This window comes from Artemia franciscana, chromosome 17 (assembly GCF_032884065.1).
Source record: "Artemia franciscana chromosome 17, ASM3288406v1, whole genome shotgun sequence".
Classification (NCBI taxonomy): domain Eukaryota; kingdom Metazoa; phylum Arthropoda; class Branchiopoda; order Anostraca; family Artemiidae; genus Artemia; species Artemia franciscana.
This window is the reverse complement of record NC_088879.1, coordinates 3,003,901-3,026,517: the sequence shown is the minus strand read 5'-3', so window position 1 is coordinate 3,026,517 and position 22,617 is coordinate 3,003,901. Positions and strand designations below refer to the sequence as shown.

General features: G+C 37.3%; 2 protein-coding genes across 5 annotated transcripts in view; both read left to right on the top strand.

Annotated features, from left to right (window-relative positions):
• The window catches only part of LOC136037695 (uncharacterized), a gene marked incomplete in the record, with an annotated part of 547,833 nt that overhangs the window by 317,315 nt on the left and 207,901 nt on the right, over positions 1-22,617 (top strand).
• LOC136037687 (kinesin-associated protein 3-like) overlaps positions 1-22,617 on the top strand; it is a 107,928-nt gene that overhangs the window by 30,485 nt on the left and 54,826 nt on the right. For all 4 annotated transcript variants that reach the window (XM_065720440.1, XM_065720439.1, XM_065720441.1 and 1 more), the window contains exons 4-5: positions 3,602-3,832; positions 9,280-9,416. In XM_065720440.1, the coding sequence (XP_065576512.1) occupies positions 3,602-3,832; positions 9,280-9,416 (368 nt within the window). The remainder of the gene's footprint in view (positions 1-3,601; positions 3,833-9,279; positions 9,417-22,617) is intronic.

Sequence of the window (22,617 nt, the reverse complement as noted above, 5' to 3'; positions counted from 1 at the left end):
TTTTAACATTTGGGTCTACTTGGCCTAGGAACGTACAAGTGTAAGTTTCAAGTTGTTTGAAAAAATGGTCAGTTTTCAGGAGAATGTTTTTTCAGGAGAATGTTTCTATTTTGAGGAGAATGGTCTGTTTTTCTTTCGTTTTTTTTTCTTGTGTTATGGTCCTCGTTTCCCTTAAGCACAAAGATTTAAGTTTTGACCTGATAAGGAGGCCAAGGAACCTTCATGAATAAAATATAATTTGGGTTGGAAAACTGGGATAACAGTATGTTTTTTTTTGTGGCCCTTTGGGCACCATGCCTCAAACAGTTTTTACATTAGGTTCCTCTTCTAGGACTTTCGGCTGTAAATTTCGAACTGAACAGGGACAGTAAGGTTTTTAAACAGTTCTTGAACCTTCTAACACCCTCCCCCTACAAGAAAAATTATCCAAACTAGAAACTTTCTGGAATCTTTCTTGTGTCTGCTGAAGCATAAGGGCTTTTGAGTGGAAAGTTTTTTTTTTTTTTAAGGACTTTGTCTTTAGCTTAAAGGGCGAGGTCTGAGGAAGGGGTATTCCCTTTCATATACGGAATAATTTATGTTTATTTTAGTTTTGATTTTGCTCTTTACGTTCAGTTTTAGATAGAGAGAGAATTTATTTATAAAAACACAAAAAATACAAAAAACTTTCGTTTTTTTCTTCAAAATTGAAGACTTTTCATTTAATACATTTAATTCATTGTTAGCCATTGTTAGAGCCAAACACCTGTTCCTTGTAGCTTCTCTATTTGTGTTATTTTGGGTGGTAATAATGGCAGTAGGTCTGATATCTGAGTGATTTTTGTAGCTAGCAATAGCCTGCCATTGTTGTAATGCTTGAAATGAAAATTTGCAGACTCTTAAAAAAAACTTCACACTGTTAGTTTCAAGAATAAGACATTATGAACTTAGTTTTGCCAGATCCTTACTAGAATGTGTGTGATCTATAGCCCTCGAAGGGGTAAGAACAGGGCTGTTTTCCCACATTAGGCTGGCATGAGACTATAAGAAGGGAACCAAAATCTTTGGGGATTTTTTAGGGATGGTCAAAGCATTAATTATAATATGAGTTCGTAGCCCTCAAAAGGGTAAGAACAGGGCTGTTTTCCCACATTAGGCTGGCATGAGACTATAAGAAGGGACTCAAAATCTTTGGGGATTTGAATTAATTTGAATTTGAATTAAAATGGAATAGCTGTGGGCATCAAGTCATGGCTAATTGTAGAAAAAAGCCAAGACAGATTGTCCAATTGGGGCAGAAAAAAAAACCTGGCATTAATTCCCTCCTTGTTAGGATTATATAAAAAGGAGATTAGTTCATTTTTTAATAGATATGTATATCTATTTTCTGTCGATGATCAACCTAACCTGAAGGTACAAGAAAGGTCACAATGGCTTTTTTCACGGGTGATCAAGTGACATTCCGAGAAATGAGAAATTTATCTCGTAAGAAAGTGACGAATGAGCTTGTATACATAAATATTTTGACTATATTGCCAAATATCGCCAAGTGCTCTTCTCAACGATCAAAAAGAAGAAAAAACTGAGTAAATTAATTCGAAACATCTTTCAATTAAAAAAAAGGTGGAAGATTAAAAAAGACGACATTAAACAATCCTTAGCGTTACTTAATGGATTCTTGGCCAAGATATGTAAGTTATAATGTGTGTGTTAAGGGCCTTAAAAAGTTTTTTATCTAGTATTTTTTATTTATAAGGTGTTTTTATGGATTATTTAGTTTTCTTGCTATGGACAACGTATTAGCTATATAACCAAATTATTACTGTATCGAAGTTGGTTCTTGGAAGGAAAATATCCTTGTTTCTTAGAGTTTTCTTTGTTCACTCAAGATACTTTTACTTTAGGTATCATCCAATAGGGTTTGTGGGATAGTCTTTGTGGGATCTCTGGTTGTGCGTGTTATTGAATCGTTTTTTTTTTAAATGAATACATCTAAAGATATAAATATCTATTCAATTCTACTGGTTACTGGCTAAACGCCTCCCTCTTTACACCCTCCTAGGCAATTCACATTTCCTTTAAATATTTTTTTATGACATCCTCCCATTCTAGCCGCGGACGACCTGCTTTCCGTTTAGCCCTAGACGGTTGGCTGAAAAGGACAATCTTCGGCAATCTGTCATCCTCCATCCGCAGAATTTGCCGTAGTTATCTCAACCTTTATCTCATTACAGTCCTAGAAATCGGGAAGGAATCATACTTTTTGCACGGCAACCTACTGTTTGAAATGTGGTCAGGTCCCAGAACAATCTGTTGGCAATTTCTCCGGAAAACATCTAGCAAATTTCATCTGCTTTTCGGAGCGCCCATGCTTCAGAGCCATATTTGACCACTGTCATTACTATAGCTTCTGATATTCTAAGCTTGGTTTGTAGACACATCTTCCTATTCTTCCAATTTTTTTAACTGTGAAAAAACACCCTGAGCCATGGCTATTCTGTTTTTAACATCTTCACTGCTCCCATCGTCTTTGCTAATAATACTGCCAAGTTAAGTGAAGCTGTCCACCTGATCAATCTTTTCGTTATCCAACGTCATCTTTTCATATTTACTTATTCCTAGCATTAGTGACTTCTTAAAATTAATTTTCAAATTTATTCTAGCACCCTGAACTCGCCAAACTTCTAAAAGTTCATTCATTTTGCTCACACTTTCATCTAGGAACTTGGATCATAAGCCTAATCTAAGTCCACGAGAGGATTTCCTCCCCATTTGATTCTGCGGTCTCCCATTGCCTTCCCTCTGCTCCTGAAGCCAAATCCATCAAAATGGTCCATATAAAGAGGGATAGAACACAACCCTGCTTAACTCCTGATTTAATAGGAAACCAGCTGCTAACCTCATTCCCTACCTTAATCAAAACAGTGTTATTCTCGTACATAGCCCTAATCAATTTAATGTGTTTGTCTGGTATACCATACAAGGATAAGCTCTTCTGCTAAAGCTCTTCTGTCAACAAAATCGAACGCTTGCTCATAATCTATAAAACTGAGGACCAAAGGTGTTTGATGACTCAGACACTTCTCAATTATTAACCTAAGAGTGAAAATTTGGTCGACACATCCTCTACCTTTTCCAAAACTCCACTGTTCTTCTCTTAAAACTTTGTCTACAGCCTCTCTTAGTCTAAAAAGTATTATGTTACCTAGTAATTTGCTACCTAGAGACGAGACTAATGCCTCTATAATTACCACACTCACTTTCATGACCTTTCTTATACAGTGATTTAATTAAGGTTTTCCTAAAATTGCTATGTACTTCACCTTTTTCAAAGTCATATTCATAATCTTTCGTAACTGATTTCTAACCTCAGAGCCACCATATTTAAGAAACTCATTTACCACTCTATCAGCACCTGGAGCCTTATTATTTTTCAGTCCTTTTAGTATTGTCACTAATTCTTCCTCACAAAGAAATTTTCCTTCACATCCAAGGTATCACAAACTTTTTCTTTTTCCTCTTGTCTAGGAATAGGAACTATTCCTGTATAGGAAGATTGCAGGACAACTGCAATAGGAAAGTTTCAGCTTTCACTTCGATTCTAAACTATTATACTTTTAAGGCGCATCACGAAGTGATTCACGCATGAGTTTTTCCGCATTCAGCTCTACAGTAGAAATGAATAAATCATCAAGATCCACTTCAAGCTCTAAAGAAACTGAATTTTCGATCGACCAACTTGACTTATATGTGGAAATGCTTTACGAAACAGGAGATGGCGTTGCCAAGGGAGTTGCTGCTGTTGTTAGCCTGGCTATGATTGAAGACAACCTCGATATTCTGGTGAAAAATGGTATGATTAGTTTTTTGTATAGTTTTAATCTGAAGTAATAGCAATCATTGTCTACAGTGCATTGAATATTACCCTAGAGTCCGCTTGTCAGAGGACAGCATAAAAAGGAAAACCGTAGTGTATACTCTTTTGAGGACCGGAGAACAAATATTTTGATCCCTACTCCCAACACACTAAACTCTCCTTATTCCTTCCCCCTTTAACTGGATCCCCCAGCCGTAAGACAAAATAGACTAGACTTACCAAAACTGCTATGGAACTTGTCTCTATTTTAGTGACTACTGCGAAATGAAGAATGCTCGCTTGACCAAGTATGGATGTATAGAATCGCACATTTGTTTTCAGAGCAAAAGATTAGCAATTGCCTCGGAAGTACTGGCGCTGGTAATTCAATATGCAGAAAACATTTATACATTTATACATTTAAACATTTATACGAAATACGTTTGTAATATACTTTATGTACTTTTATATTTTACGTTTATAATAATGATAAGTCATTTGCACATATACGGTATTATTCGAGTTCTTTGTGTGCCTTTTCACTTCTTTTTTGTTTGTCCAGCAAGTATCCTATTATATTTGTTTTTTTATGTTGAGAAGGCGGGGGGGGGGGGGTCTAGAACCTTTCCTCTTTCGAAGTAACCAGAAAGAGCCGTCATATCTTGGCCAACTTTAAATAAATTAAAAGTTAATATCCGAATTTTTCTTTTAGGGGGGTCCATACATAATCCGACCTTTATGGAGGTGGGGGGGGGAGTTTTTGAATTGATGTCACTATGAAATACACCCCTTCCCTCCCTATGGGTTTTATCTCTACCACAAATCATGAGAAGTAAAAGTCATTGTCCTTTCCTTTGGGGATCTTATACCAATCGTAGAGTTTTGGGGAAAGGAAATGAACGGTTTCAAAATTCTTTTCTTCGTGACATTTATAAGCAGTTGCTGTCGAATCGCAGCCAAATATTCTGGAAAGTAAGAGTAATTTCTCTAGCTGTGTTTCTCGGAAATTCATGCCTAATCTGACATCTAAAGAAGAAAGGGGCACTTAAACTGTTTTTGTCAGAGTAAACACAGGAGACAGCTAAACGTGGTGGGTAGTAGGAAATAGTCTTAGCTATGCTCATTATAGGGGCATACCCAATAGAACTTCTTTGGGGAAATACGTTTCTAAATTCCTGTTGCCACGCCATCTACCAAAAAGGTGCTTCGACCAAACCCGATGGAAAATTAACAGTAAATATCCTCGTTGAGCGTCATCGCGTGTTTCTACCGGATTTGAGCTCTGTGAGGGAAAATGCCCCAAAGTTCTACTTCTTATGACAATTACTAGATTCTAGAATCTTAACAACACAAAGGAAGGTGCTTAAATAAAAATTTGTCTGTAAATAGTGACGAAGACCACACTGCATGTCCATCATAAATACAAACAATATGTAGGAACAACAGGTCTTTTTTTTCTGAAGACTGTAGAACCTTTACTTTAAACAAATATTTCTACCGTATATCCAAAGGTCGTAGTATAGGGTCGAAATATTCATTTAAGGTAAAGATTCCATTATTTTAAGAAATAAAAACTACCTGTTTTTCTACTTGTTGTTTGTATTTCAAGTTTTTTGTAGAACTTGGAATATTTCCTATAACCCAAAGATAAATCTTTTGCTGGAAGTTCGAATAAAATCTGAGATTTGGACTCGCTGTTAAGAATCTGTCATTGGGAGAGTTCTAATGTACTCATTGTGACGATTTAACAATCAGGCTAAGTCACTTAAGGTAGGAACAAATCAGAATGATGAGGGGATTTTAGGTAAAGAGAAGGCTCACCGGGTAGATAGCTTCACTTACCTAGTTTGGATCAAGTAAGGATGGTACATGTAGTCAGGATGTAAAAAGTAGAATAGTCAAAGCATTGGGTGTTTTACTATAGTTTTAAAACAAAAGTATAAAAAATAAGCAGAAAAGTCCTCCAATTAAGATGAGGTTGCTAGAAGCTACAGCAACGACCTTCGAAATGTAAAAGTCAATGTCTTTGTTATTTCCTTTGGGGATCTTGTTCCAATCACACAGTTTTGGGAAAAGGAAATGAGTGACTTCAAAATTCTTTTCTTCATGGAGGTAAAAGTAGTTGTTTTTGAATCTCAGCCAAAGGTTCTACAGTAATGACCTTCGAAATATTGAGGAAGATGTACTAGGTGTTTTCCAAATGAGTTTTCAAGTCAAGCGGGTCGTCTCGTCTGAGCTGAGGCCGGGGGGGGGGGAATCTCATAAACTGACAGGGTCAATTACTTTTCAAACCACGGATAGCTTTATGCATTTTTTAAAATGATAGTATATCAAACAATAAGCTTTAAAATAACGACTTCATTTTCCGCTTTCCTGGGCTTTTATGTATTTCCTAACTGACCCTTTATCAAATAATAAGCCTCACAAAAAATATGACCGAGTCTGTTGATTTTTTAATTAAAATCAACCTGGTGGAAGTGAATAAAAACTTGAGATTCATGGCTAAATAGAGTAAATCTAAGACAGATGGTCTCTCTTTGAGGCAAAGATGGCATAGCTTTTTCAGAATTGTATAAAGATGATTCATTTTACTTGTTGATAGATAGTCTATCATCCATCCTAGGGCAGAACTAAAGAAGATGAGCATAGAGTAAGGATAATTCAAATAGTTTATCAGTTCTGTGAAAGTCTTATGTGAAATAATGAAAGCCTATATATTGTTGTCTTCATTTAATTGCAAAGAATGTCAGTAATACAGAAGAAAACTCATAGCATGGAAAATTAAATCAAAATTTTCTACAGCAAACGTTTTTTTTTGTTATACCAATAATGGAAAATTTTAAAAGTTAAATATTCTTGGCTATATTTGAATTCCTTTTCAAACAAAATTAACAGTTTGAGTAGCTTTGGAAAGATATTTTAGCATGTGATCTTTTTTGACTTGCAATAGGTCTTCCTTGCAAAATTAGTCTTCTTTGCAAATTCGGTCTCCGTTGCAAAATCGGCTATTTGTTGCTCGACACATCAAAGATGAGTTTTATTTGTATAGTCAAACAGTTTGATAATTGGTTTCGATGACTCCTGCATGAATTATTCCAAGAGAAGGTGAATCAGCTAACGCTCGATTCTGGGGGAGTAGAATCTGAAAATTTGAAACACAATTTTGACAATTTGAAACGTATTGTGAGACAAATATAAAATTTTTGTGATTATTACAGTTTTCGCTTTGAGTATAGTTTTAGTCTATGTAGTACTACTGCTATTTAGGAGAAGTTGTACTGTATGGCACCATAAAATCAAACTGTTCATGATAACGAAATGTAAGTAAGCAATAACTCAGCCCAGTAGTAACTGAAACTCTCAAAGAGGAATTTGGATAACAATGAATACATCAGAAGAATGGCTTTCTATACTAGTTCCAAATAAGTTTAATGTTACCCATCAAAAGCTAAGAGCCTGAGAAAATTTGTCTGGTTTTCGGAAAAGGAGAAACACCCCTCCCCCAACCCCAAAACACATCTTAACGAAAATCACACCATCCGCTTAAGCACTTTATAAAACCCTGCTGTCGAGGTTTCAAGTTCCTATCTACAAAATGTGATTTTTTATTATTTATTGTATCGATTGAATCGAAGCAATTGTCCTAGAAAATCTGGAGAAGATTCATTAAAACGGAGATTAAAAGTCCTTGTGCCCTTTTTAAGTCACCAAAAAGGTTGAAGGGCATTTAGCTAACGCCCCCCTCCCACTTCACCCCCTTTTCTCCCGAAAACATCCGATCAAATTTTTGAGATAGTAATTTGGTTTAGCATAACTGAAAGGTCAAATAACTATTCCCCTGGGGATGACATGGCCCCTAAGGCCCTTGTAGATAGAGCTGTAAGTTGTGGAAATTGCCCATTGTTTACATATAGCATTTTATATTAGGAAATATATGGAAATTTTTCGGTTGGGAGTTTTTTGTGGGAAGGGTTACCGGGGAATTTTCCTGGGGAAATTTTACACGGGAAGATGGGGAATGCTCTGACCTAATTTGAAAATCAGTCAGAAATTAAATAAAAAACAAGTTTTTTTTAAAGTAAGGAGCAACAATAAAACTTCAAACGAACAGAATTTATTCAGCATGTGAGGAGACTGCTCGTTCCTTATCCTTCGTTCTTCGCACCAAGGTTTTATTTTTTCAAAGAAAAGCAAAGAGCTCCATTAAGCCAAGAATGAGCAAAAATAAAGACAAATAATCTTCGAAGCGTAAAACTACCAGAAATCACTGTCAATAGATAAATGAAACTGAAAATGAATATAAATTACAATAAATCGCGGAGTAAATCTCAAAACGAGCAAAAAATAACATAAGTAGGGCCATTAACCCCTATGCCTTCTTAAGACCAGAACACAATTTATGCTTTCCTGGAAAAAACAAACGAATCACCGTAGATTGTCAGTTAAATTGACATATACTGACATTTTTCGGTAAGATTTTGATAAGTTTTCATTTATGAAAGTACAAAAGGTGAAAATTTTGAGATAGCCATTTTGTTCAGCATAGTTCTAAGGTCTGGAAATTATGACTTTGACAACCACCATACCTTCTCAAGACCAGAACATAATTTGCACTTTACTGAAAAAAAGGGCTCTGGATTGTCAGTTTAGTGTACATATACTGATATATTTTCCTTAAAGTTGTAATAATTTTTAGTTTATTAAATTGAAAAAGCTAGAACATTTTATGATTATTTTGTTTGTTTAAAATCATGTAATAAATTACCGAGGTACAGTAACGTACTTTAAAGGGATCTTAGTTTTGCAAAGCGATATTTTCAACTTTACTTCTGCTTCAACTGAGAAAGACACTCCAAGAACCGCAGGATTAATTGAAGATAGATTACGAAAGTTTTGATGATTCGAGAGCATAGATTAATGAATGACATCTCGGAAGTAAAATATACAGAGCGTACACTAAATTCCAGAGTGCAGAATAAGGGCATTTCGAACGGTAAAAATTCTTCGCGAAAGTTTAATATTTTTAAATGTAGTACGGTTATATGCTTTTTTACTGATTTCTCTATTTCTTCGTTATGTATTTCATATATACTCGTTCTATATATCCGTTATTTCCTTATATTTTCATTTTTCGTTATATTTACGTTTTGGTTTTTTTTAATCCTGCTTTTCAAAAAAGTTGACATCATCATTTCTAGAACGAAAGGGTTTAACGCTGTTTTTTGCGGAAAGAGGTTTTCGCTTTTTTGTCATAGGCACTGAAACATGCAGTACATTGGCCCTTGGTTTATCTAAATGATGACTTTGCTCTTTTGTTCGCGTTAGCCAAGTTATGCGACATGTTCGGTTGCAAAATAAGCTAATTTTCAGTTTAGTTATTTTGTTCTTAAATTTAATTTGGTTCTCTTTATTTAGCTCTAAATCAACCACTATATGCTTTCTAGATACGCTTTTAAGTGCACTGCTGCGTCTACTATGTGAAAGTGGATCAAAAAATGTCCGCGTTGCATATGGCGTCCTCAAATTCCTTCATAAGCTTGCCGAATATTCCCAGTTTCATGTTTTTCTTATTGAGCAAAAAGTAAGTTTATTTTAATATATTTTTTGGTCTATTTAACTTCAAAATTCATTTCCACCTTCTGGTTACCACATGTTCTTTTCTCTTTCAATTGGACATGCTAGTGTAGTTGTGAAATGTCACCCGCTTGAATGCATTAGGTCTGATGATTTTTTAAAACTATACTTCTGCAAATCTGTTATTGTAATGTTGCTGTGATTGTGAAGTACGTTTGAACCATAAAATGATCCACCCCAAAAAAGTGCAGCTGGCAGGGTGAATGATGTCAATCAAGACGAGGCTTAATTTACCAGATGCTACCAATTTCTGTGACTAAACATGATGTGTCTGCTGTACGTGACGATTTTGCCCGATTCACTCAATATATCTAGGCCTTTGAAATCAGCTAGTTGCCGAAGTGCGAATCTGATGTTTTTTATAAGTTCTGCTGATCAAAAAATAAAATTGATTTTTCACTCTGTATTCAAAAAATGAAAAGAAACATAAGATCCCTGATAGGATTAGTATGACTCAGTCTAGATAACACACTCCAATTAAAAGATATATTTCAGAAAAAAAAATTTAGTGACGGGTGAAAACAGCTAAGATTTTTAAACGTGAGAGTAGGGAACACTTGGAAATAATTGTATTTGAATAGAATTTTTATCTCAACTAGATAGGGATAACTTTTTTTCTATATTAGAGTGTTCATAATAAATTTCTACAATAAAGTAAGGTAAAATTCTAGTTAATTGACTTCTTGCTATCTCAGAAAGGGTTTAGGTTAGGAAAATGAAACAGCGGGCTTGTGCACTACTTTATATAATTTTATCAAGCCTATATGTAGAGCGAGTTTTTTTTTTTTTTTTTTTTTTTTTTTTTTTTTTTTTTTTTTTTTTTTTTTTTTTTTATGGCACTTGGCATTAACCAAGTGACACATAGCAATCGCAAATTCTGTCGGTCTGTCTGTCGGTCCCGGGTTTGCTACTTTAGGCACTTCCAGGTAAGCTAGGACGATGAAATTTGACAGGTGTATTAGGATTAGATTAAATTAGAAATAGCTGTTTTCCTGATTTGACCATCTGGGGGGGGGGGAAAGTGGGGGGCCCGTTAATTCGGAAAAAATAGAAAATATGAAGTATTTTTTACTTACGAAAGGTTGATCAGTTCTTAATGAAATTTGATGTTTGGAAGGATATCGTGTCTCAGAGCTGTTATTTTAAGTCCCGACCAAATCTGGTGACAATGGGGGGGGAGTTGGGAGGGGGGAACCTAAAATCTTGGAAAACACTTAGAGTGGAGGGATCGGGATGAAACTTGGTGGGGAAAATAAGCATAAGTCCTAAATACATGATTGACATAACCGGAACGGATCCGCTCTCTTTGGGGTAGTTTGGGGTGGGGGGTTAATTTTGAAAAATCAGAAAAAAATTAGGTATTTTTAACTTACGAAAGGGTGATCGGATCTCAATGAAATTTTATATTTAGAAGGATATCGTGTCTATAAAGCTCTTATTTAAATCGTGACCGGATCTGGTGACATTGGTGGGGGGGGGAACCTAAAATCATGGAAAACGCTTAGATTGGAGAATCGGGATGAAACTTGGTGGGAAAAATGAGCAGAAGTCTTAGACACGTGGTTTACTTAATTTGAACGGATCCGCTCTATTGGGGGGGGGGGGGTCAATTCTGAAAAATTAGAAAAAATGACGTATTTTTAACTTACGAAGGAGTGATCGGATCTTCATGAAACTTCATATTTAGAAGGACCTCGTAACTCAGATCTCTTATTTTAAATTTCAACCGGATCCAGCGTCATTGGGGGAGGGGCAGTTGGGGGGGGGGACCGGAAATCTTAGAAAATACTTAAAGCGGAGAGATCAAGATGAAACTGGATGGGAAGAATAAAAACCTGTCAAAGATACGTGACTGACATAACCGGACCGAATCTGCTCTCTTTATTAAAGTCGGGGGGGGGGGATGGGTAATTTGGAAAAATGAGGTATTTGTAACTTACGAAAGGGTGACCAGATCTTAATGAAATTTGACATTTAGAAGGATCTTGTGCTTTAAAGCTCTAATTTTAAATTCCGACCAGATCCTGCGACATTGGGAGGAGTTGGAAGGGGAAACCGGAATTCTTGGAAAACGTAAAAATTGGGATATTTTTGTCATACGAATAGGTGATCAGATCTTAATGAATTTTGATATTTAGAAGGACATCGTGACTCAGAGCTCTTATTTTAAGTCCTGACCGGCACTAAGCCTCTGATTTTGCTTTTAAATCAATGATTCTGAGAATTTTGTTAGAGCTCATACCATATGAGCCCTTGGCTCTTAGCTCTTCTTGCCTCGTCACAAGTGCCATATGAGCTCTTAGCTCTTGTTTTTAATAGCATGCCTAGGGTTGCCTCAACATTAAATACATGGTCAACATGTCTGCGATTTTCAAGGCGAATATTTGCAACAACTCTTTTTTTGTAGGGATATTCCCCATGGACGCCGGCTGGTGGGTTAGGTGGGTTGGTTGGTTTTCCTTTTGGTAAACAAGTAGACTTCAAACAATTACAAACAGGAAAATGTGAAATATTCCTCTTTAAACATTGGTGAAGACAAAGTTTCTGACTCCCACCACCTTTCCAACCTTTTTATCGCTTTGATATGAATATAATCGTTTGATCTTAGACAGGAAAAATTGTCTGTAATAGGAGAGGGGCTATCATCCCGTAGCTCCCTTATTACAGGTATAATCCAGAAATATTCCTGGGAATTGAGAGGGGACGAAAGAGTGATTTCTGCACTTCCTATCGAACTTCATTCGGTATTTATCTGAAGGGTCACAGAGAATTTGAAAAATTTGGGAAAAAAGCGCTTATTGAGGATTCTAGCACACTCCCTCCACCTTCACAAAGATCAATCGGCCCTATCAAACAGTTCGTGGTAACGAACTGTAGTAAGGAGCGACCCGGCTCAATAGTAACCAAAACTCTTAAAAATGGAATTTTGATACCAGTAACTGCATCAAAAGAAACACATTTTAATGCTAATTTTAAATATAAAAGTTTCATCAAGTTTAACCTTACCCATCAAACGTTACGAGCCTGAGAAAATTTGCCTTATTTTAGAAAATAGGGGAAAACACCCCAGAAAAGTCATAGTATCTTAACGAAAATCACGCCGTCAGATTCGGCGTAACAGAGAACCCTATTGTAGAAGTTTCAAGGTCCTATCTACAAAAATGTGGAATTTTGGATTTTTTTGCCTAAAAGGCAGATCATGGATGCGTGTTTATTTGTTTGTTTGTTTTTTGTTTTTGTTTTTCCAGGGGTGATCGTATCGACCCAGTGGTTCTAGAATGTTGCGAGAGGGCTCATTCTAACGGAAATGAAAAGTTCTAGTGCTCTTTTTAAGTGACCAAAAAAATTGGAGGGCACCTAGGCCCCTCCCACGCTAATTATTTTATGTGTACTGTGTAAATGTATACTGTGGCTTGATTTTTTTTGTTTTTATTTTAAGTCCAAAAGGTTCCATTGTGATGAAAACCCTTGAAAAATTTCGGATAAACGTGGCTCTAGTATCTGAGTCACGAATTCTTGAGTCTTGGTCCCTTGATTTGGAAAACTATCACGTTATATATTCTGGAAAAGAGCGTACAAAAACAGCCGGTGTGACGCCGGCTTTCAGTGGGGCAGAAAAGAAATGTCTTCTAGATTGGGGACAAATCAATTATCGCATCTTACGTGCGCGTTTTATGACTACCTAGGCCTACTAAACTTGAGGTAGGTAGTAGGCCTACTACCTACCTTCTAAAACTTGATAGATAATATATCATCAGCAAGCACAGATGAAGATCTCTTGAAGACGTTAGGGCCTACCGTGAAGCAGATTGTTTGTCAGACCATTAGTTATGTGTAACTAATGTTTGAAATAAAGTTTAAGGCCGTGAAGAATGATCCAGATACAGTAAAAAAGTTTAATGTCCAGGAATTGTTTGACAATACTACGTCAAAGTTATTATCTGACACTAGACAATAGGTTCTCTGCTTTGAGCTTCGAGGGTTCCGTTGGTGAGAGCGTAGACTCTACGGAGATCGCAGTCAGAGTGCACTAAGGGTCCCATTGGTTATAAGTGACGGTAAAAAGAAGAATGGGTCAGCGATGCAACTTGGCAGCTTATCCAGCAACAAAAAAATCTGCAAATTTTCGTTGACAAATCGTCACCCAGCCATTCGGGTGTTGACGGGGAATACTGTGATAGTTGAAAAAAACAATATAAAAGAGCTAACAAATGAGTGTAAACGTCTGCAAGGAATGATCAGAGGCATATGCTGAAAATTTTGCAGCAGAGGCGGGAAAGGCAGCTTGCCAGGGTGACATTAAAACCATATACATTCTTACGAAAAATCTGTTCTGTGCTTGAACCCTCCAATGTCCCTCCTTAGACACTCTAAAATAATAACAATAATAATAATTTGTTTATAACCCACTTCACAAAACAGAGGTTAAATGGAGTAAAATACAAAAGAAAAACAGCAACAGTAAAACAAGAAACAAATTTAATCACATACAGAAAAAAGACGGATAAGGCGATGAAAACATCCTAGCCTATAAAGCGCTTCAATAGCTAGCTTGGTAGATAATTTTTCGAAAGCACCAGTAATATCTGTCGCACAATACTTTTTAACCAGTTTCGTAATCCGGTAAGAACGAGGTAGATATAAAAGAAATTTGCACTACCGGTAATAATTTATGCGGATACGTTTTAGATCACCAGTCAACAGAAGTGGCCTAATACCAGAACAGAAGAGTACAGAATGATCACAAAAATTTGAGTAAAGCCGAGCGCTTAGCGCTCTTCTCCTATAGTGTCCACGATTTGCTACAATCCTAGAGTAACCGAGCATCAGCTTATCACTAATATCTTTGACAGCACGAGACCGGAGAGCATTCATAGAATCGCAAACTGTTATACCAAGCCAACGAAATGATTTAACGCGGGGAATACTGAAACCACCGCAGCATAGTGATTCTGAACAATTATTACCGTTGAAAACAAGAAACTCGCACTTGTCAATATTTAGGTACAGGCTGATATCGTGGAAAGCAGAAGTAACTGACTTCACTGAACGGGCAAGACCAGACTCAGTTTGTCCAATCAGAAGAAGGTGATCCGCATAAGCCAGATATGTGATATCAAATGGTCCTAGTAGGCACTTAGTCGATATTCTGGATAATTCATATTCAAAACAAGCATTAGAAAATGCAGAGAAAGAACTCCCCCTTGTCTTACACCGCAACGAACAGGGATATGACCAAAATAAGAATTATCTAATGACTTAAGGCGAAGGTAAGAATTGGAGAAAAGCGCTTCCTTCTGTGTCGAGGAAACGGTGATGTCACAGTTTAAGTCACCTATAAGCACCCACTTGTATCCTAGACGTTCAATATCAGATATGGGAGTCTTTAATTTGTTGCAGGCATTCGCATAACTGGAGAAGGAAGAAACAAATCTTCTATCATGGGGCAAATAGGCGTTGATTAGGATCACGTGTGCAAGCTGGATTGCAAGATACGTGTTTAGAGGATTGGTAGCAGCTAGGAGACAAATAGCTAGGCAAAGATCGCTTAATTATACAGGCAAGACCGCCAGAAGGCCTGCCTCGGGTTTGGCGGGCATTCGTGGTGAAAACAGCATATTGATAACTTCGCCTTAGAAAGTTTATCCTGCAACTTGGGAGCAGGTGTTCCTGTAAGAGAACAACATCATGATTAGCTAGTTTCTCATCAAGCCTTAACACTTTATCCTTTGTCCAATTGATGTTGAAAGAGCACACTGAGACTTTATACTCATTCATGATTGCAAGCGAGAAGGTCGTTGAACTTTGGAATTAGCAAGAGCCTTTAGTTTGGAGCAACGAAAACTGTAAGCAACATGATCTCCACTACAATTTGCACACTTTGGGGTGTTACTGCAAGGTGAGTCACTGAGTTCATATGGGGACCAGAGCACCGTGAGCATTTGTGATTTTGATTGGGACATATTGCAGCAAGGTGGTCAGGTGATTGACATTTCCTGCAGCACCTAGGAATTCGCCGATATTGATACACTCGGAATAGTTCATAGCCTATCTTCAGTCCAGATTTAAGGGCCGAGGAAAGAGAAATTTCGTCTTCGACTGTAATTTTGAGACAATTTGAGCTCCCGATTCTCATAGCGTCTCGAACACCCCTGCAAGTTTTAAGAGGTGCAAAATCAAGATCTTGTGCAACGTCTTTCATTATACCAAAAAACTTTTTCTCCACCATTTTTGCTTCACAATCACGAAAAACCGAGCGCGCAGATTTTTGGGTTGTCCCCTTCGCAATCCTTCGCTCTTTACGCTAAAGTTTGACTCTTTGCCACAGTTCTATTTTTTAAATCAATTAAAAACTTTGGCGTAAAGAGCGAGGGATTGCGGAGGGGACAACCCATTTCATATACGGAGTAATTTCTGTTCGTTTTAAGTTTTTATCTCGCTCCTTATTTTCAGTGGAAAAAACTAGTTTTTTTAACTCACGAGTATCAATGCACTCGTGACCAGAAATACAGTCAATTATTTCCTTCCGTTTAGATGCTTTATTGATATCACGCGGTACATTCGTGATAATAACAGTGGCTTTGCCTATATCACTTGCAGTAGTTCTACTCGGGAGGCTGAGGAAATTCAGATCGTAAGTTGACATTTTCTCATTAACTTGCGAAAGATTCTTTTGAATTCCGTTAAGATTAGAAGCTATCCTGGAGTAAGCAACTGCCGGAATACAGGGAACTTCGGCTGGGGAACGGATAACAAAGACAGGCATGTCCTCAGAAGTACTCTTATTTTGAAAAAGTTCAAACATGTCTTTCAAATGATTCAGAGCTGCGTTTGAACCCGTGCGCCTTGGATAGGGCTCAGTCAGTTTAGGCAGCGAATCCCACAGGATTTTCTTCGATTTGGCAATATATCTTGACTCGAAGAATTCGACAGCAAATTTTAAGATCACTGTAGCTTCGACACCTTTTTCATTATTATACTGCAGAAAGTTCTGAACAGGGGCATAAACAAAGCAGTCCGTATCCGAATCAGAGTCCATTTTCATGCAAAAAGTCTGTAATCCAGTTCCGAGTAAAAAACATAACTATGGGCAAAACACGTCTTAACCGCACGAAAGCTGAATGGTAGTTGGCTAAATTTCAGAAGCTCGAAATGCTAATAAGCGAGGGAAGCGTAGGCTCCTGCTATCTATTCTTCGCAATTTAAGGGAGACACACTCCCGGCAGGTAAGACGACGCTTGCTACAGAAAACCTCCCCTCTTCTACTCGCTTATTAGTAAAAATTTCCAAAAGTAATTAATGAGTCTATATGATTTGATAATTATGACCATAGGATTATCTCTCACTTACTGAAATGCTGAATAATAATTTTACTCAAGGCCACGAACTTTAATCCTTTGCCAGGTATTGCAAAATCTAACTAGCTTCGCAGGGATTAAAATTCACTGAAAAAGCTTACAGGTTTGAAATTTATAATATCCAATTCTAGACAGATGTTTAACCTTGAACTACAAATCAATACAGGCCCAATCCTCTTTGTGGGAATCGTTGCAGCCCTGCAGTTGCTAAAAATGGAAAAGCAACTTCTTATGATGGCTTCTCTCTAGAGCTACTGAAATATGGAAAAAGAGCACTTGCTGTCGCAATATTTAAATTGCCAAGTCAAATATTGGATAACGAGGTTTTCCTTCCGAATAAAATAAAGGCATTATTGTGAAACTATTTGAGAAAGAAGAAATACAGTATATTTTAGCTAGAGAGACATCGCACTTTAGTCAGTAGGAAGCAAAGTCCTGAGTCAAGTCTGACTTAGAAGAATCTATGCTCAAATGGACTCTACATAAAGGAAGAACGACATAGCTTTCGTCCAAATCGCTCTTGCTGAGGTTGCTTACGTGTACTATTGGAAGAACCAGATGAATGCCAAGTGGAGATTATTTTATTGTTTATAGACTTTTTGAAAGCTTTTGACTCCGTGAACCGGGAGAGTATTTGGGAAACACTCATAGCTTTTAGAATGTCCCTGGAAACTGTGAATATAATTAAAACCTTGTATGTTGCATAAGCGTGTGCAGTACAGACAGAGAATTGTCTGTCACAGCAGTTTCAAGTCGAAGTCCGGTGCTCGCCAAAGATGTTTGCTATCGTTGATGTTGTTGGTAACACTTATTGAAATTGTGATTTGACCCTGCCATTTTAAAGGAGGTATTAAACTAAGCACTGAGCGTCAAATGCAAGGCTGTGAGTTTGCTGACTATATCATTCTTGCTGCTCACTGTCAGGATGATGTTCGATATAATCTGAAGGAACTAGCAGCGAAAGCTGCTCTATTGGCCTACAAACATAAGTAGATAAAATATCAAGTATTTCAAATGAGTTATAACAATCCTTGCAAAAGGCATTCAATACAAAGGTACTCATATCGATCTGTTACAGACAAGTCATGCTGCGTAAAGCTGAGCAATTTATCAGCTGAGCAACGTTTGGGAATCCAGAAATCACTCCCAGAGGCTGAAACTCAGACTATTTGGGATAAATCTACTCTCTCTACTTATGTATGGATAGGAGTCATCCAAACTTTCAAAGAATGCAGAGAAACGATCACTTAACTTTGAAACAACGGCCTACGTAAAATTGTTTCAATCCACTAAAACCATACAGTGATGAAGGCAAGTGATGTCATAATGAGTGATGTCATGATAGACAAGCACTGAATAGCCACTGGCGATGAACGAAATCAGTATAAGGATATAGAGATAGTGTGGGCACATGGTCCACATGAGTGAAGGATGCCTCCCTTACGATATATGGTGTTGGACCCTCACCCGGTCTTCGTTGATGGGAAGACAGCACAACACACTAGGTTGGTCCCTGGAGAAAGAAGCAACAGGTCTTAATACTACCCTGAATAAGTACTTGTCCTTAGCAATAGATTGGCTGAACCTGAGGTCTACTGTTGCTGCCTTGTGCGCCTCTAGGCGAGGGAACACCTAATTCTAAGTAAGTCCAAGCAGCTAATCATGGTTTTATATCACTCGAAGTTTTTAACAAAAGATTATATACCTTGCTTGTTTGCTGCAGTTTTGATCTTTAGCTTGATGAAAAGAAAGGCTGTATCAGAGGAAGGAATGAGTCTCAAATGCTGATTTTAATATTTTGGATATATTGAATATTTAATTTGAGAATAATAATACACGAATATACCAAAAGATATACCTAATAGGATGAACTTGGGTAAGTTCGATCTCTTTTCGTTTTTTTAGCTTAGTTTTGTCCCAAAATTGTTGTAGAGTTGCTAACAAAATATTTATTTTATATTCCTGCTAGGTCATATTCTGGCACGTACGCAGGGGGGGGCTTCGGGAACGCCCCCCACCCCCCGACATTTTCTGAAATGTTTAATTTCCCCATGGTTTCTTGGAATTTCTGGCAAAAGTAGGACATTTATTAAGAATCTAGATACAGGTGTGAAGCCTTTTTTTTTGGATTTTACAGCAAGCAATTATCCGGTCAAGTCATTGCCCAATTATTAACTCATTTTCTGTCTTACTTATTACCCTCTTTGAAGTAATTAGCGATTGTGCTGTTGTTTTTTTTTCGTAAAGAGAGTTTGCTTTCCACAGCAAAATAGAATTATCCTTGATATTAGGGTGTTTAACCCCCCCCCCCCTTTTCAGCATATACAGCTTTCAATGGATTAATTTTGGAAACTATAATTTTTCATTAAAATTGACGTTTTCGCAATAGAAGAACTACCCCCCACAGCACCCATATTCCACTGTTAACCCTAAAATTTCCACTTCAGTGGGATATAATAGATTAATCACTGGTTCTAAATCGCTCTGAACATAACCTGAGCCTAAAACGTGCTTTTGAGGCTTTCCCCCATCCGCCACAATACTACAGATTGAAGTTAATCTGTATTTTCTGATGTACGTTCTTTTTGCATTAATTTAGTTACTAAATAAAAAAGTGCTACTTTATATCTGCTGTTTCGAAGGTTTTGCCCCCCCCCCCTGAAAAAAATTCCTGCGTACGTGCCTGGTCATATTAGTTGTATTTTTCTCCCCGGGTATATCGTATGTATTCGGAGAAAAAATTATATCACCTTAAGACATGATAGAGGATACCTCTATGTAGGGAAAAACCATACAAAACAAAAACTCGTTAGTTTGTATGTGCGACAGTGTAACACAGGTTTTCTGCTTACAATGTGCTAACTCTGACAGTGTCGGTGTTACCCCGTGCGTAGAAGAAGCCTCTGATAATTGTATTTTTCAAATTTTGTTGTAAATATGTAAAAGGTAACACCATTCTTCAAACAACAGGGGAAAATTTGTGATTTCATTTAGCACCAGAGGAAAAACGTACTTTTTTTGAAAAAATGTAATTTTTACTGATAAAATGAGTTTTAATTATTGTCTGAGGGAGTCGAGAAAGTAAAATTTTGACCACTTGAAGACCCTAGTGTGCTTTTTTGCACAGGCTGGTGACATACCGAATTCGTAACGATGGTAGAGTGAAGGGACCAGCTCCAGAAAGCTTCAGTGGTCCGACAAAGTATTCTTCTTAAACTTCGTCAATTTATTGTATTGTATCGGATTAACGACGCTTCTTGACTACTAAGGTCCCTGCGTCGGCCCTGCAGTGTATTCCTGCAGCATGATTCGATCTCTGGGTCCCGTATTACCAAGCTAAAGTCAAACCCACTGCGCCACCACAGGACTCGTCAATGCCATCTATTTTTGGCCAGTCATTTGAATTGTTGGCTAGGCTCAGGCAGTGAAGTTAATTTACACAAACATGATTTTTGTCAGCAAAATGAAGCACTCTTCTGAACCAGCCTTGTTGATCGAGTTTGGTATCGAATGCTACAGTATAGTATTCATTTAGCGGTATATTTGGCTTCTTTTCCCCCTTACTTCTTCAGTCTCGCTGCTAATAGGATAACAGGTGTCCATTTGGTCAGTTGAGGAACCCATTGAGACGTCACTGTCTTCACTGGAAAGATAATCTTTCTTTTTCTTTTCCAGTTTTGCCTTCGTCGTTATCTCTTTTACTTTCCCTTTTTTGTTCTCGAGCTTTTCTTTTTTTTCTTTCTCTTGTTATTCAAAAACCCCTAAAGTCTCTATAGACGTGATTACTCCAGCAGTGAATAATTCACTGCCTACTGGATGTCCTTGACTCTGAAGCGTCATGAGAAGGGTGGCACGCTGAATTCACGAGAAGTTCTTCAAATGATTTCCCATGTATATGAATCTTTTTTGGACTAACTAACACTAAAATGATAATCTGATCCCTTGCAGTATTCACTGTGTTTGTAAATCTTTTTGAATTCTGGCTATCCGATTTCTTTGTATAACATATCGTTTTAACTAGGCTGGATCAAACTTCACCTTGTAATCACGTTGAAGTTGATACATGCTGGAATATTTGAATCGCAAATTCCTGTTGTCTAAAATGATTTTGAATCAGTGAAGGGTAATGTAAATCTCCTAAATCTGACATAAAATTTTTACTGGTCCTTATTTTGGTAAGACGTCACTTGGACGAGTATGTTGCCTGTTCACGAGCTTCTTAACACATAATTTAACACAGGGGTCAAAATACCCCTGTCAATGAGACGCAGGACATGGGATGTATATTGCCATGGCTAGCAACTTAAGGATAGCAACATTCTTTTCTGAAATGACCCTGAAATGGATGCCAGGCCGTCAAGAATTAGAAGTGCCTTTCCTTTCACCTGAGGCAGAAAAGTATCTATAAACCAGTTATAGAAGAGGTCTGCGGCCATGGTCTTTAATCCGCATCTGGACGGTCTTTAATGGTTACCCATGAACTCTAAATGTTTTTGCCCGAGATGATTACCACGGAGGCAGTTTCTCACCTGATACTCTGAGAATGCGAGAACATTTGTTTTTAATCACACCCATTGCCACCAATTCTCTGTGTTGCTGGGGATCTTTTTGCCCCTGCGATTTTAACGCTATCAGGATCATGACAAAACGAAGTTTTGTTCAAGCGGTACCAACATTGTGGTGTCTCTAAGATCTCTTAGTCAACCTCTTCTACTGTTTTTTTTTTACTTAAACTGAAATTTAGGGTAGAATTATAAAAGACGAGCAATTTGTATATATGGGTTAAATCTGATCCCGGTGTTGAAATTCACCCCGTATGGAGTAAGTCTAACCCGTAGGAATTACCCTAAATGGTGGTTTTTCTGGGGTAAGTTCGACCCCTCTTTTATCACCTGACTGGTCTGAGGATAATATACTCATAAATTACATTAAATACTTAAACTATCCTTTTAACTTTTCAGCTATTAGGATGATTTTTTCATCTTTCTATTTTCTGCACTATTACTTCAAAAATTGCTACCAACCTAATGGTTAACGAAAATGCCCTCCTCGAAATTTCACAATTATTTTATTACAAAGGGAATTGAAAATGGCGGAAATACTGAACACTATTTTCAATTGCCCAAGCCAAAAGAAGATTGCAAATGGAACCACAGACATCTGTCATCACTGAACCAGATATGACGAATGTTTCAGAATTACCCCTGTGTCGGACTAACCTAAGTTCACTCTACCTGAAAATAAGTGGAAACATAAAAGATCAATGTGGCATAAAAGATTACAGCTTATACTATAGCGGTTTAAACCAGTTTTGAAGTCTCTTTCGATTTAGCAACGCCACATGTGGGCGTGTATTGTCATGAAAAGAAGTCACACTTTTAGTCAAGATATCACAATATTCTATTCGAATGGCCGGGCTTACTTTTTTAAATATAGCACTGTAATACTGCGTTGTTGATACATCATTGATGTTCAGTATGTTGGCTCCTGTAAATTTCAGAACACTGCAAGCCTGACTTAGGTCCTGTCATTTGAAAGAAACTTCGTGGACTCTTTACTAAAGGTGCGATTTCTCTTCATGACAATGCGTACCCACATGTGGTATTGCTAAATCAAGAAACTGTTCAAAAACTGGGGTAAGAGATCCTTCTGAATCACTCCTATTGCCCTTATGTTGTCCATCAGAATTTCATTTGTTAGGATCCCCAAGGAGACTCTAAGCAGAAAACATCTTAGATCCAATGAAGAAATAAAAAATCAGACACAAAAGTAGCTTCGAGATGAACCCAA